The sequence below is a fragment of the Cladosporium halotolerans genome (genome assembly GCF_011745625.1).
Source record: "Cladosporium halotolerans strain TM138-S3 chromosome Unknown Sca3, whole genome shotgun sequence".
Lineage (NCBI taxonomy): Eukaryota > Fungi > Ascomycota > Dothideomycetes > Cladosporiales > Cladosporiaceae > Cladosporium > Cladosporium halotolerans.
Genome location: NW_027191454.1, coordinates 1,031,854 through 1,049,061, shown reverse-complemented (window position 1 = coordinate 1,049,061; position 17,208 = coordinate 1,031,854). Strand labels below are relative to the sequence as shown.

The 17,208-nt window shown below is 57.5% G+C and overlaps 6 protein-coding genes across 6 annotated transcripts; 3 read left to right on the top strand and 3 right to left on the bottom strand.

Annotated features, from left to right (window-relative positions):
- Window positions 1-644: 644 nt before the first annotated feature.
- WHR41_01357 (uncharacterized protein) lies at window positions 645-2,003 on the bottom strand (the record flags this gene model as incomplete). Its single annotated transcript, XM_069369963.1, has 1 exon — window positions 645-2,003. The coding sequence occupies one exon, from the start codon at window positions 2,001-2,003 to the stop codon at window positions 645-647; it is 1,359 nt and encodes a 452-aa protein (XP_069233113.1).
- Window positions 2,004-2,701: 698 nt separating this feature from the next.
- On the top strand, window positions 2,702-3,880 carry WHR41_01356 (uncharacterized protein; the record flags this gene model as incomplete). The annotated part of the gene is made up of 1 exon (XM_069369962.1): window positions 2,702-3,880. One exon carries the CDS (start codon window positions 2,702-2,704, stop codon window positions 3,878-3,880), a length of 1,179 nt encoding a protein of 392 aa, XP_069233114.1.
- On the bottom strand, window positions 3,817-5,027 carry WHR41_01355 (uncharacterized protein). Its single transcript, XM_069369961.1, has 3 exons — window positions 4,862-5,027; window positions 4,275-4,801; window positions 3,817-4,220 (listed from the first exon to the last, which is right to left on the bottom strand). The coding sequence occupies exons 1-3, from the start codon at window positions 4,925-4,927 to the stop codon at window positions 3,887-3,889; spliced, it is 927 nt and encodes a 308-aa protein (XP_069233111.1). The 5' UTR covers window positions 4,928-5,027; the 3' UTR covers window positions 3,817-3,886.
- A 246-nt stretch (window positions 5,028-5,273) lies between these two features.
- On the top strand, window positions 5,274-5,852 carry WHR41_01354 (uncharacterized protein; the record flags this gene model as incomplete). The annotated part of the gene is made up of 1 exon (XM_069369960.1): window positions 5,274-5,852. The coding sequence occupies one exon, from the start codon at window positions 5,274-5,276 to the stop codon at window positions 5,850-5,852; it is 579 nt and encodes a 192-aa protein (XP_069233112.1).
- Window positions 5,853-9,703: 3,851 nt separating this feature from the next.
- WHR41_01353 (uncharacterized protein) lies at window positions 9,704-11,345 on the top strand. The gene is made up of 2 exons (XM_069369959.1): window positions 9,704-10,324; window positions 10,393-11,345. The coding sequence occupies exons 1-2, from the start codon at window positions 10,170-10,172 to the stop codon at window positions 10,676-10,678; spliced, it is 441 nt and encodes a 146-aa protein (XP_069233109.1). The 5' UTR covers window positions 9,704-10,169; the 3' UTR covers window positions 10,679-11,345.
- A 716-nt stretch (window positions 11,346-12,061) lies between these two features.
- On the bottom strand, window positions 12,062-15,781 carry WHR41_01352 (uncharacterized protein). The gene is made up of 3 exons (XM_069369958.1): window positions 15,291-15,781; window positions 12,995-15,155; window positions 12,062-12,939 (listed from the first exon to the last, which is right to left on the bottom strand). The coding sequence occupies exons 1-3, from the start codon at window positions 15,466-15,468 to the stop codon at window positions 12,786-12,788; spliced, it is 2,493 nt and encodes an 830-aa protein (XP_069233110.1). The 5' UTR covers window positions 15,469-15,781; the 3' UTR covers window positions 12,062-12,785.
- Window positions 15,782-17,208: the final 1,427 nt, after the last annotated feature.

Here is a 17,208-nt window from a genome sequence, read left to right as displayed (position 1 = left end):
GCTGGCGCAAACTCAGGACCACATGCCGCTGCTCCGAGAATCCCTTTTCAGCTGTCAAGAGAGATCGGCATCGGACTCTGTGCCGACGCCGACGACTTCGCACGCGAACGAGTGGTATAGCAGAGGGTGTATGACTCTCGTCCTCGCGGTGATCCTTGACCGCCACCATCGCCTGTGCTTCCCACCAGCCTCGCTTGCACCCCGTCGAGCCTGTGCTCGGCAAGTTGCGGATGACGACCTCAGACGTTTTTCAACGTGTGGATGAGCTCTGACAACAATCAGGTTTGTGTCTGCAGAGAGACGTTGCGAGCAGCCCTGCCGACAATCATCTCGCTAGCTGCCGTGATGATGTGAGCCGCACGAGCGAGCGCACTTGGCATAATGACATCGTCTATCGTATAATACGACATCTATCTATCTGATGCTCCGAGGCTGAGACTTGATTATTCTTCGATGCTCGATCTTCATATAATATTACGGCACGGCTTTCGGATATTTAAAATTGACGGCAAAAATGGTGCCGCGCGCGCGGAAGTTCGTATCGGCCGGGACGAGAGCCTCTCTTTGCAGGCCGGCTCCAATAATGAATAATCACAAGCCGACTGTGTTTCCATCGCGCTGCACCGTTGTCGCATCTATCTGCATCACTCGATGATATTACTCCTAACCTCCTCTTTCGCCAGCTTGCTCCACCTGCTATCCAGCACACGCCCATCTTTAATGACAGCCATAAGGTGCCTCTCCGGGCTGTTGAGCACCTCAATCTTCTCCAGTGGGTTCGCATTCAAAATAAGCAGGTCCGCCAAATACCCCTCCTTAATCCTGCCCAGCTGGTCCTCCCGCTCTAGCATCTTCGCCGCATTGATAGTAGCCGACTGCAAGATCTTCAGCGGGCTCTGGCCCGCCTGCCTGAGCAGCGCGAAACCACCAGTCTGCATGACCTGCAGAGGGCCGAGCAGATCCGTACCGTAGCACATGGTGACGCCGGCCTGGTCGGCGATCTGTATGGATTTGAGGCCGGCCTCGAGGACTTGCAAGTTCTTCGCCGCGATGGAGGGCGGGAGGAAGTTGCCGAACTCCTGCGAGGCCATGGCCTGGTAGGTGATGAGCGTGGGTGTGAGGAAAACGTCGCGGGCCTGCATGAGCTTTGCGGTTTCCTCGTCAAGGAGGTTGCCGTGCTCGATGCCGCGGACGCCTTGGTGGACGGCGTGCTGGATGGCCACGGGCGTGTAGGCGTGCGCGGTGACGTAGGTGCCGGACATGTTTGCGACTTTGGTGAAAGCTGCAATCTCGTCTCGTGAGTACTGTGTGTTTGTGAGTCGGTCGGTAGGCGATACGACGCCGCCGGAGACCATGATTTTGATAAAGTCTGCGCCCTGCCGGATCTCCTCGCGGGCGGCGTGTAAGCACTGGTCCACACCGTCTGCAATACGTCCGAGGCCGTGGGTGTTGCCACCGCAGCATTGGTACTCGGCGTCTTTGGAGCCGCGAAGGTCGCCGTGCCCGCCGGTCTGGCTGATACCGTGCCCAGCGATGAATAACCTGGGTCCAGGGTGAAGACCTTCCTCGAGAGCTTCCTTGAGCGCCAGACCTGCTCCGCCGCAATCTCTGACCGTAGTGAAGCCTCTGCGCAGCATTTGGTGCGCAAGATAAGGTTGCCTGAGTAGCGACGTGTCCGGGTCCTGGTTCATCGTGTCTTTGAGACCATCTTCACCCGGGGGCGTGGCAAGGTGGACGTGGCAGTCGATAAGGCCGGGCATGACGAATTTACCAGCGAGGTTTATCACAGTCACCTCGTCTCCTTGCGTCCATGACAGCACTTCGTCGCCCGAGGAGGGTCCCTGAGAGAGCTTCGATAGCCGGTGTATGCGTCCGTCCAGGAGATCGATGGTGCAGTGTTCATATACATTGCCGTCTTTGACGTCTATAATGCTGGCGTCTACCAGGCGGTATCTTCTTCGAGGTGTCGAAGTCCATGGCTTCAAATTCAGGTTTTGCAACATCTTGTTAAAGTGGGTTGACGAACAGTTTGGTCTGATGCAAGCTGTGAAGCTCGCAGTTGCCGGTTGACGCTGAACTTTCGCCTCAAGCACGTCCTTCTTCCTGACAATGTCAATTTCGAAAGGCTTGCACTCGGTAGAGATACCGACGAGTTTTGAATTTGAACTGAGATAGAAACATTCTATTCATCCTATGGTGATGCACGCATTTACGAACATCTAACACACGACTCTCCTTCAAATCTGCATGCCGTTCGCCCGGAGGGCGCTAGCTAACGCAATCCCCTATATTATGCGATCGCACGACGGCTGGACGATGTTTCTATCTTCAATGCACGTGTTAAATTGCATTCTGTAGCAGAATGTCAAGCTGCGACTGTTCTTCAGACGTTATTCAAGGTTTATCGTCAGGTGGTGTCCCACAATTGAGCTACCATGATAGGCGTCAGCATCTGGCCCTGAGTGCATTTCGCCCATCGCAGCAATCTTCCGACGTTCTATGCATACCAGCTAACACCATCGACTTTCTCCAATAACGGTCTTGCGATTGGATAAGGTGAGGTCGGGATATAGATCCCTTGTGTCACATCCGCCGGCTGGGGAAGCGACCGGTGGAGGCTGAAACTCGCTGACGTGAGCAAGCTGTGCAGCACTTTGTTCCACCATACAACTTGATGCTCTCTAAAACAGCAACAACTACAATGTATTCCCCACGCACGCCTACAACATTAGCAAGCACGTGCGCAAGATGCTTGAAGCGCCAGACCCAACGATCATATTCCTCGCAAGCCAATAGTCTTCCACCTCCGCCTCCGTCCTCAGGCGCAGCGAAGCTCACGAACCGCCGATTAATCTCTCTCCACGGACCCGAAGCTCCCAAGTTCCTGCAAGGCATCATTACGAACAATCTCCGACCAGAATCCCGGCACGGTTTCTATGCAGCCTTCCTCACAGCTCCAGGCAAGGTACTGAACGATGTCTTCGTTTACCCGACGCTCGGCTCGAAGTGGCATGCCGACGTGAACAAGAGCGAGGACCAAGGTTACCTTGTAGAGGTGGATGCAGATGATGCTTCTGCGCTGTTCAAGCACATCAAGAGACACAAATTGCGCGCCAAGCTCGCGCTCCGGATGCTGGACGAAGGCGAGCTGGACATCTGGAATGCGTGGAAGGACGATGATCGCTGGACTGCGCACTCTCAGGGCGTACATGAAGACGGAACCATTGGCTTGACGGACTGTCGAGCGCCTGGCATGGGTCAGAGGATACTGTTGCCGTCTTGGAGCTCAGAGAGCGGTCTGGTAGGGAACACCGCCGCTTTGGACGGGCTGGACGAGGCTCCGCTGAGCGCGTACACGATTCGTCGTTACTTGAGAGGCGTGGCGGAAGGCCAGAAGGAGATTCCGAGGCAGGAGACCTTGCCGATGAATGCGAATATCGATCTCATGAACGGGATTGACTTCAAAAAGGGCTGCTATATCGGACAAGAACTCACCATCCGGACACACCACACAGGTGTCGTACGGAGACGCATTCTGCCCGTTTCGCTTTATGACCCGGCCGTAGGATCCCCGGAGTCGCTCGACTACGATCCATCTTTTGGCCTCTCTTTACCCGACAGCGACACAGACATCAGGAAGGACGACAGGAGAAAACGACCTACGGGCAAATTCATCGCCAGTGTCGGAAATATTGGATTGGGCATGTGCAGACTTGAACAAATGACCGACCTTGTTGTCTCTGGCGAGCCAAGCCCCTACACTCCGGAGGACAAGTTCACAGTGCATGCTGGAGATGAGACAATCGGCCTAAAAGCTTTCGTGCCGGACTGGATTCGCGGACAAATTCGTGGACCAAAGATCCAGAAGCGCGTCGAGTAACGCTAATCACTGACCTTTGATCCATCCCTCACCGCCGCCCAAAGCTCGGGTCCCTTCGTCCAGGTCTTTCGTTTGCCGCTCGCCCAGCCATTGTGGCCTCAGGTCGATCTTCGCCTGCTCGATCTTCCAGCCACGGCCACCTTCCACGTATACTGCCTCGCCCGTAAGACTCGAGTCCGCTACAACACCCATGAGGATCTTGGCCACGTCTTCTGGCATGTTACCCGGAAGTCCAGTGTCGTCCCACGCTTGCGCAATTCCCTCTGCCATACGCGTGCGCGTCATCCATGGGCAGACGGTGTTCGTGCGGATAGCATGCGGCGTCGTCTGGCTCAGCGTGCTGTGCAAGCCGTCAGCTTCTCACTTGGTGCTCTCCACGCAAAGGGTCCCTCACCTCCGCAGCGCCCTCATCCAACCCATAACTCCATGCTTGCTAGCAGTATACACATATAAGCCTGGATCCTCTCGAAAGGCTGCAACGCTTGACGTGAAAGTCAAGCTTTTGTCGTTGCCCTCATGGTCATCATTGCCACCGGCAGACTGTCGGAGATACACGCTTGCCAAGCGGCCAAAGTATATTGGTCCTTTCAAGTTGACGTCTACTGCTCGAAGATTACTTGTAGGCTCCTCTCGGACACTTTCGAGCGTCAATTCTGGGCTCACTATGTTGCCCTGCTCGCCAAGCCCAGCATTGGAAATGGCATGGTCGATCCGGCCGAAGGCTTGAAACGCTGCGTCAAAGAGGGCAAGATTTTCGGCATAGGAGGTCACGTCGCAATGGACGAATTCGACCATCGCACCATCAGAGTTCAATTCCTTTTCAAGGGCGATGGCAGGCTCATCGAGCACGTCTCCAAAGAAGACGTGAGCTTGGGCTTGGTGTAGCAGGCGGACGAGGCAGGCGCCGATGCCTATAGCTCCCTGTTACATTATTCAGGATGGATCTGTAGCTGTAACAACATGTAGAAATATGTAACATACTCCGGTCAAGACAATGACTTTGCCTTTGAGAGCCTTCGATGAAGGGGGATGAAATTGGTTTGACATTTTATAAAGGGAAAGAAGGCATGGAACGTCAAACGTATACACTACAAGTATCTTGATGCCGCCTTTCTATATGTTTCAATCCGGCTATCAATTCCTCGTTCAGCTGATCGCCAGCATAAGGTAGAGCTACCGATTGACTCCTCATGAAGGCGAAGTCGGCAATTGAGACGGATCCACTCTTCAGTTCGACCCCTCTTCCTCATGGCTCCTGTCGTGCATGCGGAAAGCTTCCGGATTTTTCGACCGCAAACGTCACTTCGCGACTTTTGTACAATTGCGCCAAAATCCATAGGATCTACACACCAACACATCCACTAATTCAAGAGACGGCATCTCATACAACAACATGTCAACATCCACCCTCACCCTCCCAGGCCAACCCCTCGGGCCCGCCTCAGCCAACAACCCCGGCACTGGGACACACATCCAATCCTCGCACGTCCACTCCTCGCTCGCCGGCGCCCTGACCTCCGTGCCCTCGAAAAGCAAATCCCAACCCCAACCCACCCTCACCATCACGCGCCCCGCCGGTCCTCTCGTGCCCGAAACCGGCACCGTTGTCCTCGGCCGCATAACGCGCACAAACCCCCGCCAAGCCACGCTTTCAATCCTCGCGCTCGGCAGCGGCGGCGAGCACACGTGCCGCGACACCTTCCCGGCGCTCATCCGGCAGCAGGACATCCGCGCGACGGAGATCGACAAGGTGAAGGTGGCGGAGAGCTTCCGGGTGGGCGACGTGGTGCGCGCGGTGGTGATCAGCCTGGGCGACGAGAGGAGCTATTTCTGCAGCACGGCGAAGAACGAGCTGGGCGTTGTGATGGCTGTTAGCGAGGCGGGGAACCAGATGGTACCGGTTAGTTGGAGGGAGTTTTTGGATGAGAGGACGGGGGTTAGGGAGGTTAGGAAGGTTGCTAAGCCGGTTTGAAGAGACGAGGAGATTTGGGAAATGGTTTGCAAAATGAGGGAACGATTGCGGGCTCGCGCGTGAGTGGTTTGCGGAATATTCGCCTGGGTCTAGCAAAAAAGCTCTGCATGAGCCCGCTGGCCATGTTTGAGCGCTTCCGCGGCCGGTCATGCTATGGAGCTATGGTCCAAGAAGTCCCGGGAACCATGCTAGGATTGTGGTCGAGACCGCAACGGCCACGGAAACTTTTCGACAGCAGCAGGATATTTTATTGAATACCTGCTCTGACCCATTTCGAGAGTTCATCGAAAGATCAACACGAAGAAGTCAGTTCAGCATTGGCCCACCGTCGGTGTGAAAACAGGCAGTGGTTACCACGAAGAACAAGATAGGAAGAGAAACAATCGGTCAAGGCCGGACTATTAGATCAATATATCAATATCTACATATCTTTCGCCGCTGCACCCGGGCCATCTTCACCATTGCCATCGCCTTCGCCATCTTTACCCTCGCCACCCTCTCCGCCACCATCCTCACCCTCCGTAGCCACACCATCCTCACCAAAAGCAGACCCCGCCTTCGACCGCGCAGCCTCCGCATTACCATCCTCTCCCCCACCATCATCTTCCAACCCAGATCCCATGTTCGACCGCACAGACGCAGCATCACCAGCCCCTCCCTCACCCTCGTTCCCACCACCTCTCTCTCCTCCCCCTGCCCCTCCATCGACCAAAACCCCCACCCTCCCAACCCCTCTCCACCCCACAACCGTGCCCCAAAACCCAACTCGCCTTCTATTAGCCGCCTCAACCTCCCTCCTAACCCTCAGCTCCCCGACCGTGGGCACCCGTCCATGCTGCGAGATACGGCCGCCCGCGAGCCACCAAAGCATCCCGCCAGGCCTGGCAGAATCGGAAGCAGGAGGCGGGGGAGGGGTGTAGGGGAGATCGGTGCGGGGGCGGCGGAATGGAGGCGGAGAGGGGGAGGCGCCTCCGCCGCGGAGGTGGAGGTTGAGGTTCAGGTTTGTGCTCGAGGTGTTGCTGGGGGTGGATTGGGGATGAGGCGAGCGGCGGTCGCGAGCGGCGTTCGCGGCGTGGCAGATGAGTTCCATCGTTTTAGGGTGTCGAGTTCGGGCGGGGAGAGGGCGAGGGCGTCGAGGGTGGCGATTAGGGAGGTTTGGGAGGGTGGGTTCGTAGGTGGAAGGGTTGGTGGAGCGGGGAACGGGGGAGTCGGTGGTTGTTTAGGGCGCTGGAGGCGCTTGCTGAGAGTTCGTTTGAGCTTTCCTGGGATTGAGGCGAGAGAGGAGAGGGAGGTTGTTTGTGTTTGGGACTTGGTCGGAGCGGAGTTGCTGGAAGCGGATGTGCTGGTCGTTGATGCCGGTGGTGTTCGAGACTGGTGTTCTGTGTTGGGTATTGCTTCACTGGAGCCGGATGTGCTGTCTGTTGGCGGAGATGCTTGTTCGAAGAGGTCTTCGTCTTCGCTGTATTCGTCGGCTCCTCTGTTGTGTTTGTGGAGTCGAAGCCAGGACCTCAAGCGCTCCTTGGACGCTCTGATCGGACAGCGCATACCAATTGTGACACCAGGCCGTATCGATTTGATGTAATCCCTAATCGCAACGACAAGGCTAGTCAGAGGCACCCTTAAACCGAGGATGTCAGGCAACGCAGCTCCTTTCCGTTCGTACGCAAAGCATGGAAAAGAGACGTAGTCAATGGATCCTGCCATTGACATTGCCGTATGTTATAACGTTCTGAATTATATTTGTCGTCATTGGGATAATACAAAGCAGAGACCACTCAAGAAGCTCATTGAATGCATTGGCTTTATGCCTCCTGACAAGCTGTCCGATCAAGCAAACAATAATGATACAAGAGCGCTCATGAGACTACTACCCAGTTCCAGCAAGCAATCAGAGCCTTCTTTCATACCAGGATCAACCTCCACAGATAAAAGTATTCAAGCCGTGTGTTTCCTGTTAATCAACTCAAGCTAGCCACAAAGCAATGGCCAAGCAATGCCAATATCTCTTCCCCTCAAAGGGCACTTCTCTCCACAAAACACCAGCTCCCCAGCCCCATGCTTCCTCCTTCAAACACCTCACTTCTTCCCCCTCCTCTTCCTCTTCCTCGGCTTCTCCATCTCCTCCAACCTAACCTTCTTCTCCCTAACCCACCACTCCCTCTCCCACTCCTTCCTCTTCTCCCTCTCCTCCTCCCCCTCTGTCCGCGCCCTCTCAACCTCCCTCTCCAAGACCTTCCCCAACTCCACCGCGCCCTTCTGCGCCGTGTCCAGCGCCCTGCCCAACTCGCCCATCAGGCTGCCGACCAGCCTGCAGGCCTCGACGGTGTACGGCGCGTGGTCCTGGCCCGCGGTGACGAGGGCCTGGTGCTCGAGGGAGACGTCCGGGTTGCCGAGCGTGCGGTAATCGAGGGAGGAGGAGGCGTAGGCGGCGCGAATGAGAGTTGTGCGCTTGGCGGCTTCGGCGATGTAGAGGGTGAGTTGGGTGGCCATGGGGGTGGGGGATTGCGGCGGGGTCTTCTGGGTGGGAGACTTTGCGCGTTTGGGGCTGGCGGGCGGCGTGCTCTTTTTGCCTTCAGACTGTGGCGGGGTCGTCTTTGGGTTGTTGTCCGTGGGGGTGGCGGGTCGTGGGCGCTTTTTGCTGGGAGATTTTGGTGAAGGGATCGATGCTTTTTCGTCTTTTGGACTGGCAGGTGGCAACGACCCGTTTGCGATGGGGGATTTGCAGGTCGTGCAGACTGCTATGTTGCTGGGGACGGGTGCGGTTGCGGAAGGTCTACGGTGCGGCAGGATCTCACTTCTCCTTCTAGACACAAGCCTTGTGATCGGGCTCCATCGCGCTTTGGCTGCTAGGGAGCCTCGGCGGGAGCTCCTCGTAGTTGGAGGCATCGTGTTGGATTGTTAGTTGAGCAGGCATTGTGTGGTGTGCAGTCCAGGGTATATTTGTAGTTCTGGACAATGAAAAAGCAGGATGCAATACCCATTCCGGCGAGAGGTCTTAACGACATGTTGGAGACAAACAAAGAAAGAAAGAGACAAGACCGGATCAACTCCTTCGTTACCTGGTATGCCATGTCGTAGATACATAATGAACAACACGAACGTTGATGCATATTCTGCTGCTGCGTGAACCAGATCGTCTCATTGTTTCTTTGTGAGGATGACACAGATCGCGTAGCAAACACGGACATGGCGATCTGAAGGCATAGAATGCCCGACAGTACGGTTTATGGTTGGCGATGGCGAACACACGCCTTGCACTTGCCCGAAGTCCAATTGGTCCAGAAGCTATATTTAGTACTTCTCCGCCAGTGTAGCCGCGTTTGAGTGGCGTCCCGGAATAGTCCAGACTCTGCGTGAAACGACGTAAAGACATCCCATGCACTCGCATAACATTTCCTGGAGGCGGTGGGATCGAAAGTGCTCAGACGACATGCATGATATAGTCTCAGAAATACAAGTGAAGTCCACGTTCACGCAAGACACACGTGCCTGGTCGGCATTGGATGAGGAGCTGTCGCCGACTTGAAATAAGGCCCTAGCCAAGCTTCGCTAAGCGGCTACTCCCTGGTGGGGCGGTCTCAGATGGCCGGCCTGTCAAATTAGAACCCGTTCGAGACGGTGGCAAGCCGGCACATCCCTGTTGACGGGGTTGAAGAAGCGAGTGAAGAACACCATATCGAACAGTATGTGAGAGCTGTTGTTCAAGCGAGGTAGGAATCCTAAGGTTAATAAGCCAGGCATGCGATCTGCACAATGGCAGGGTCTGACATGCATTCGGCGCCCTGGAGACGGGAAACTTTATACAGTCCAGAGCCGCAAAGTCTATATCACGATTTGCCGTTGGTCCCCTGAAGCGTGATTGCGCGTTCACCGCGAGCGCGCGGGAGGCTGTTGATAGCCTTTGCGCCCCATCGGCCCTTCGTGTCCCAGCGAAACTATCACGCCTCTTTCACAGTCTCTCTCTCTCTGCCTACAGTCCTGTCACTCGCTTACACCAGCTTGTTTACACCATCTCACCTAGCCGAGACACAGCAACCATCACCCGCGACACGTGCTGTGCGCCTTCTTCACACTCAACACCCGTCAGCCCCCACTCTCCCGGTTGAGCTGGAGACCACCCGAGCGCGTACCTGCATCGACACGCCTCCTGCGACAAACAACTCCCTCCGCGACAGCCACAATCACCGGAACATACCTTGCGATACTTTCTCTTCACGATCAGTACATCTGAACACACAGTCTCTGCCGCCGCGCGCCGTAAACCTTCACACCACCCATCCGAGTCCCATCCCACCACCTTGTCGCGTGTAACCCAAGATGAAACTCGCCGCCCTCTGCCTCCTCTCGGCCGTCTACGCGGCCGCCTCCAACTTGGCCGCCGACCTGCAACCCGCCGCAACAGTCCCCTCCCTCTCCGACGAAGCCGCGCCCGAGCCCACCGTCCTCAGCGCCGAAGACAACGCGATCCTCGAGTAAGCCGTCCCATCCTTCTCCCCCAAAACCTCCCCCAAATCCACTCAGAACTAACCACTTCTCCCAGCGCCCGCCAAGCACCCGCGAACCCCACCGCCGTGCAAGCCGAGTCCGCCCCGCCCACCATCACAACCGACTGGCGCCCAACCGTCCTCCCCAACAAGCAGACAACCTGGTACCCGGACATCTACACGCAGACCTTCCCCAAGATCCCCGGCCAGCTGCCGTCGCCCGGCGTCGGCTCGATCGGGTACGGGACGCTGAGCAAGAAGAACGGGAAGAGGACTGCGGAGCCCGAGGCCGCTGGGGCCGGGGCGGAGGTCACGGGTATTGCTGGCCGATACCGCGTTTGAGGCCGTCCTTGATTCTTCTTCTGCGGCGCTGATATGAAGTGTTGAACAGCGACGGTCCTCGCGCAGCCGATCGTGCTGGTCGTGCAGACGACGGTCGTGCTGCAGCCCGTGCAGCGCGTGACGGAGGTGCGGGTCGTCGAGACGGTGCTGGAGTTCGCTTCTTCTGCTTCCTCCTCTTCCTCACCGGCGGCCGCGAGTTTCCACCCGACCGGGACGGGCGCGCTCTATGCGACAGGTACAGGATCGCATGGCACGGCGGCACTCCCGATCGCGAAGCCGAGGAACGGCACGGTGGAGTGGTTTCTGAGGAAGGAGGGTGGTTGAAGCGGTTTCCAGCGGCCGGCGGGCGCGAGTTCCGTCATGTTTCGCGATTTTCTTGCTCTTGCACTTCCCTGTTTATGTTTCCTTGCGAGCTGGCGATTCAGCGCGGCGTTCCCATCTGCATTTTCCTAGCAATTTCCTTTCCAGTCCTCATTCAGCACTCAGCACTCAGCAGCAGCAGCGCGGCACATTCGCCCAAAAAGGCAGCATGCGTAATCGTCATCGAAGCGCAAAAGGCGCCGTCCTCATACACATAAAGCAAAGCAAGACACCAAGCACAAAACGTACATAGCAAAACAGCATGTATCTAATGAGAATCAAAGAATACAACTGAAGTCAGAACAAAGTCTTCCCATTCATCCCTTGCCCGGCCGCGGCGCGCGCATTCCTTCGTCCCAAGTCCCTTGGAATCATTCGCACAGACGGGCCAAGCGGCGTGGCAGCCGTGCCTTTCCTTCCGAGGAGCTGAATATAGCCCGCGGAGCGCGAGGGATTGAGGGATTCGTTGCTGCCTTAGCGTGTGGGGTACCGATTGGAGATGGGAAAATGGGTCTTCTGGAAATCGGAGACTCTGTATTCGTCTGGCGTTCTTGGAGATGATGTTCGGAGTGTGATTTGAGGGTGACGGGGGTCTGCGGTGTGCTTGCTGTGCTGCTACCTGCCTAATACACGCAGTCGAATTTGAGCAATGAGCAAGGCGCTTATTGCTACTACTACTACAGGGGAGTGCAGACGGTAGAGATGAGACGTTGGAGACAAAAGTGGGAGATCAAAAGAGCATCTCAGATTTCTAGAGAGCGAGTGCAAGAGAGAGAGAACACGATTACCGTCCCTGCAAAACCTTCCAGACCCCCCAAAACCTCCCAAAACAAGACCAGACCAGACGCGAAACCCAGCAGACTATGATACAGTAGCAGTTCATCCCTCCCCTCTTCCGCGCCAGCAAAGGGCGAAGAGAGGAGCCGAACCAACAGAAACAAAATTAGACCCACGCTATGCTCCAACAACCCAGGCAAAGCAGCGCAGATCAAACAAGGAGATGAGTTAAGAAACGCAGCAAAAAAAAAAGGTAAAGTTGACTTCCGCTCTTTCCGCAAAAACGCCGGTGCTCAAAAGGAGAAAAGCAAGAACCTGAAAACCCGCAGAAAACGGCCCAGTATTGGGCAGGCCGCGACGGAGCGGGGGTTCCCCAGCTAAACGCACATGGTATCAAGAGGGAAAGAGCAAAAATCAAGAAGCCAGAAACAATAAAGTGTGCTGGGTCCGAAAGACCCGTACGAGCGCGGAGTTGGAGGCGCGGGACCAGCCGGCCTGAGTGTATTCTCTCCTTTTCCAGAGTAGTGTTCTCCCGACTCCTCTCACTCTCCCGCTCGCGAGAGATTTCGCTGCAGGCGAGAGGGGAGGTCGAGAGTGTAGGGGATGATCGTCTTGGACTGTGTTCCGGTTGTGTGAAACGCCGTGTCCAGCAGGCCTTTGGTGTAAAGCCAGCTGGGTTGGCGCGAAACCGAGAGAACCCGAAAGCCTTTCGTTGATCCAGTTCCAGTCCTGTCCGCGCCCCTGTGTAGTCGTGTGTGTGTATCCGAATGATTATGAAGAGGTATTTTGTAGAAGTGAGGCTGCGAGAGCCTAAAGTGTACGATGGAGCTTCCAGCGCTCGTGATCTGCCGTGAACGCCGGAAGAAAGGAGGGTGGTGGTTGTTGTACAATGATTGCAATGCAAATCTTGCAAAGCGTTGGGCCTTGGTGAAGGAGCGTCGAGAAAGACAAAACGTGACAGCGAGTGTCACTAGTAGGCCGCCACCTCCGCCGCATGGGGTGCGATGGTGGCGTCGGGAGAGCTGTGCATCCGCTCGGCTTCAGCTTCGGCCATCAAGGCATCTTCATAGCCGATCAAAGCCTGCGAGTGCAGCTTGAATGATTCTCCCATAAGCTTGGTGATGCTGCGATGGATGTCAGTGAAAGGCCAGAAATAAACTTTGAGATGGTCGAACTCACCCCCAGACGACCACTTCGTCGATCATACTACCCCAGAGCCTAGCAACAGTGGAACTCAGCTTCTGACTGACACCATCCATGGAGTCGTCGTCGAACAAGTTGCGCAGCTTCTGGTACATGGCCGCTTCTTCATCAGTCGCAGGAGCTTCGTCGTGCTCAACACGCCAGAGCCACAAGCTGAGAATGACCATAAGATCCAGTCCACAGAGAGGATGCTCGATACTCCAGTTGGTCGCGGAAGTGCGAGCGACCCAGCGGATGCCTTGCAAGGCGGCAACCTCGATGCAGTCGAAGCACGCCTGAATGACATTGAGCATTTCTTGCGAACGCTTGACCTTGTCGCGCGCATGTGTCATTGCAGCAGCAACTTCGTAGGAATCGTGGTAACGCAAGGCGTCCTGAACGGACTTGAGATCGACCAAGAGTCTGGCCCGGCAGTTGCGGTAGACAGCCATGGAGTTGAAGATCAGCGGGTGACCCTTGTGAGGTGCACTGAGCTGGACGACGACTGTCTCTGGCTCGCACAGCTCCAGCGACTTCTCCCACGTGTCAAGCGCAAGACGAAGCTTGTACTCAGTGACGACATCTTGAAGAGCATCAGGAGAGCGCTTGTGATACCAGACCTCCATAAGGATGGCGTTGATCATAACACGGGTGCCGAAGGCGCTGTAGCGTGCAGTTTCACCGGAGAAGAGAGCGTCGTGCGCAGCTCTGAAGGACATGTTCGACGAGGAAGCCAGGTTCTCGTACCAGCCGTCGTTATCGGTAACGTCCATATTCCATAACGTTTCCGAGGACGGCAGCTCCAGATTGTCGAATTCGTTGAAGCTGATGGCCGGCGTGTGGTTGTAGGTCATCGTCAAGAGACCGAAGAAGATGTACACGGCGTAGTATGTACGACGGCAGCCTTCATCCTCGATCCATTCTTCGTGGGTTGGCTGGCGGTCGGATCGTGCTTCCGTGCGGAGGTTCAGCTCGTAACGGTTACCAGCGACCATATTCGCGAGCAGACTCTTGATCGAGCAGGCCCACTCGAGGCCCTTAGGGTCACCGCTCCAGCTGGCGAAGCTCATGTTGAGAAGGGAGCTCTGCATGATCCACAGCGGGCACTTTCGCGAGCTGAAGTTGTCCCTCTTCTGAAGGAACTGTGTGATGAGAACCTTGGATCCGATGTGGAGCATGTAGGCCTGATCCTGCTCGAAGGTGTACAGCGCACCGATAGACAGTACGGAGAGTAGAAGGGCGGCAGGGACCTTGGACGGGTTGAATGAAGCCGGGTGGATGAAGGGTAGGTGGTGGTGGAAGAAGCTGAAGTAAGTGGAGAGGTAGCGGTTGAGCACCGACAGAACAGGTAGGCGGAAGGTCTCGATGAGGGCACCTTCGCTGTCGCAGTGTCGGACGTTGTCGAGGATGGTCCTCAGCTGCTCTTCGTTTTCCACTTGCGGTGCCTTGGCCATAGTGCACTGCTGGGGAGGACCGGGCGACCTGCGGTAGTCGACGGGGGAAACCGGGCCCATCATGGAGGTGAAGGGCGAAAGCGCACCAGGCGTCAGGTTTCCAGCCATCAAGGGCGGGTTGAATCCAGGCAGGCCGTCATTAGACTGGCCCTGCTGGCGGTCCATAAGAGGTGGGAGGGTGTTGTTGATGGCGTTGCCGTTGGAGAAGTTCATGAGGTCATGGCTGGGGTCGCCATTCGATGAGATGGAGGAGGCTTCGGGCTTGACCGGGTTCTGCGGCAGCATTTGATCCCAGCCCTGCATCTGCGGCAGCGTCATCGAACCCGGGTAGGGAACGTTCTGCTCCATCATCTGAGGACCGTGGGGCGAGATGAGGGGCTCGGCAGTGATGCTGGCGACGTCCTGGCCGGACATGGCGGCCTTCTGTTGGAAGTTGGCCATGAGCATGGCAGCCTGTTCGACGCCGAACGGGTCGCTGCTATCGCCATATTGTTCGAGCGAGGCGTCATCGAGTTCCGGCAGCTTGGTCTGCGGCGGCGCGCTGGGTGAGGCCTTGCCGGCGTTGTTGTTCTTCCGCTTCGAGTCGCTTTGCAGGGGCACGCCGCCGTCCTTGGCATGGACGGTGCGGTCGTGTCGCAGCAGGAGGTCGCGACGCACGAAGGTGCTGCGGCACTTCATACATTTGAAAGGGCGTTCTTTGGTGTCTGCATGAGCGAAGGTTAGTCGAGGTCATGGATGAGGTGAGGGGTGCTCGTGCCCCGCCAGCCCACCACGCGACGGGCGACGAAGCTCCCCGCCACCGCTGGGCTGCTGGGTCGCAGGCTGATGCTTGCACTTACGGCTTCTCTCGTGTCGCGACCGATGCTCGGAGCGACTGAATGCGCGGTTGCAAAACTGGCATTTGTATCTCTTCTCTTTCTCCTTCTCCTTGTCGGGAGCGGTGCCGTTGGAGGCCTTGCGGCTGGCGGTGGGCGATGCGACGGGGGTCGTCATCTCAGCGCCTGCGACGGCCGACATCCTCCTGCGCTGGCTGCGGGTCTGCGGGCGTTTTCTGCGGCGGGTGGACGAGAAAAGCGCGACGGGCGACAGCCAGCTGTATCAGGGAATTAAATCTCGGTGGTGTTGCGTATGGGCGTTTGGTTCATCGCAAAGTCAGGCCGCATAGAGGGAAGCGCGGCGTTCTCGGCGGGAGGGACCGCAGTGGAGGGAGGGTGCTGCAGACTGAGCTGAGCTGCGCGCGACTAGATGTACCTGTACAACGGTACCTCGCGATGGGCGGTCGTGTGGTGATGGAGTTGGAGGGGTAAAGAGGGGAGAGGAGGAGCAGACGGAAATTCCAGAATGAGGTTCGAGGCAGCGGGCGCGGGCGCGTCGTGGTGGGCAGCACCGGCCGCAGCGCAGAGTGACAGCAGCGCCCCACTCGGCGCGGGACGGGGAGGGCGGAGCAGCCGATTGGGCGGCGCGGGCGCGGCAGCCGCTAGACGCCGCTTCGGGCTGGTGTTTTTATACACACGGTCCCACGCCGCCGGTCGCCAGCACATAGCGTGCGTGTTGTTATTGCATGTGTTGCGCGCCCGAGAGACGCCGCCAGCCAGACGATGCCATGCCCATCCTTTGCCTCGCCACCGACACGCCGACACGCCCGCCGGGGACGCCCACGTGAGGCGCGCGGCCACCCTCGCGCTCAGCCTCTGCCTCTGCCTCTGCCACGGCCACTAGCCCGCCGTTTCAGGCCAGCGCCCGCGCCGTATCCCCCAGCGCGCCACGCCGCCCTGCCATCGCATCGCATCCCGCCAGCAGCGCACACTGCCAACACGCCGCCCGGCTGTGTCGCCCGCTGACCGCCCTCTCCGCCGACGTGTCTCGCGCCGCCGGCGTCGTCCACCGCATGCAAGACACCTCCAAACCATGCGCCGTTGCAGCAGCTCGTCCGCGCCGCCAACCACACCGCCACACCTCGGACGCATGCGGCACGCCTCACTTACTCGCGACCCGCTCCCCGAGCAACCTCCCGGCGAACCTACGCGGCTGACGTCTACCGTGCGCCCTCCCTCGAGCATCCGATCGCTCGCGGCACCTCCCAGCCTCTTGACTTGTTTTGCTTCCGCTACGCACACTCTCTCCTCCACCATCAGCGCCCTTTGGCCTCTCCCCTGCCGCCGCCTCCTGTGCGTCAAGCCCGCTCGCATGCCTTGTTGCATCGATCCCAGCCCGGACGCAGGAACGGCTTTGCGATCGACGTGATACGCGCTCGTCAACCCCGCCAGCCAACCTGCTTTCACATGCGATCGGGCGACACCTCAAGGTGGGGCCCTCCGTTAGATCTGGCAAAACCAGTTCCTTGTCTCTGGCGTACACTTCGCCGCTTCATCACCATGCGTTGCACTAGCCTCACGGGGAGATGTCCCTAGGGCGCCCTGCCCCACTTGGCCGGATCCTCAGAAGCGGACGTGCTGCCTTCTCTTCGCAATCCATCCGGGTGTCGGAGTATCGAGGGCTTGGGCAGGCGATTAATCGCTACTGCGCGTTCCTTGACATTTGACGGATCGCTTTGCCCATGCATGAGAACACCTCACCGCCTTCAACAACACCCTCACCGATGCGGGGCCAACAAGGGAAAGCAACCCGACCCCGTCGCCAACGAACGCGCCAGCAATTAATCAATCAATTCAACCAAGCAAGGTGAACCACCCCTCCTCTCGCACCAGCACCCGACACCACCGCGCGCACGCCCCCGCGCCACCAGCACTCCCAAGC

What these genes read in the sequence shown, in the direction of transcription:
- WHR41_01355 (XM_069369961.1), bottom strand. Translation starts at nt 4,927, where the DNA reads ATGTCAAACCAATTTCATCCCCCTTCATCGAAGGCTCTCAAAGGCAAA. An exon ending in AAGTCATTGTCTTGACCGGA is followed by an intron (nt 4,802 to 4,861) that starts GTATGTTACATA and finishes ATAATGTAACAG; the next exon opens with GGAGCTATAGGCATCGGCGC. An exon ending in TGGATGAGGGCGCTGCGGAG is followed by an intron (nt 4,221 to 4,274) that starts GTGAGGGACCCT and finishes CGGCTTGCACAG; the next exon opens with CACGCTGAGCCAGACGACGC.
- WHR41_01353 (XM_069369959.1), top strand. Translation starts at nt 10,170, where the DNA reads ATGAAACTCGCCGCCCTCTGCCTCCTCTCGGCCGTCTACGCGGCCGCC. An exon ending in GAAGACAACGCGATCCTCGA is followed by an intron (nt 10,325 to 10,392) that starts GTAAGCCGTCCC and finishes CACTTCTCCCAG; the next exon opens with CGCCCGCCAAGCACCCGCGA.
- WHR41_01352 (XM_069369958.1), bottom strand. Translation starts at nt 15,468, where the DNA reads ATGTCGGCCGTCGCAGGCGCTGAGATGACGACCCCCGTCGCATCGCCC. An exon ending in GTCGCGACACGAGAGAAGCC is followed by an intron (nt 15,156 to 15,290) that starts GTAAGTGCAAGC and finishes TCGCTCATGCAG; the next exon opens with ACACCAAAGAACGCCCTTTC. An exon ending in GACGAAGTGGTCGTCTGGGG is followed by an intron (nt 12,940 to 12,994) that starts GTGAGTTCGACC and finishes CATCCATCGCAG; the next exon opens with CATCACCAAGCTTATGGGAG.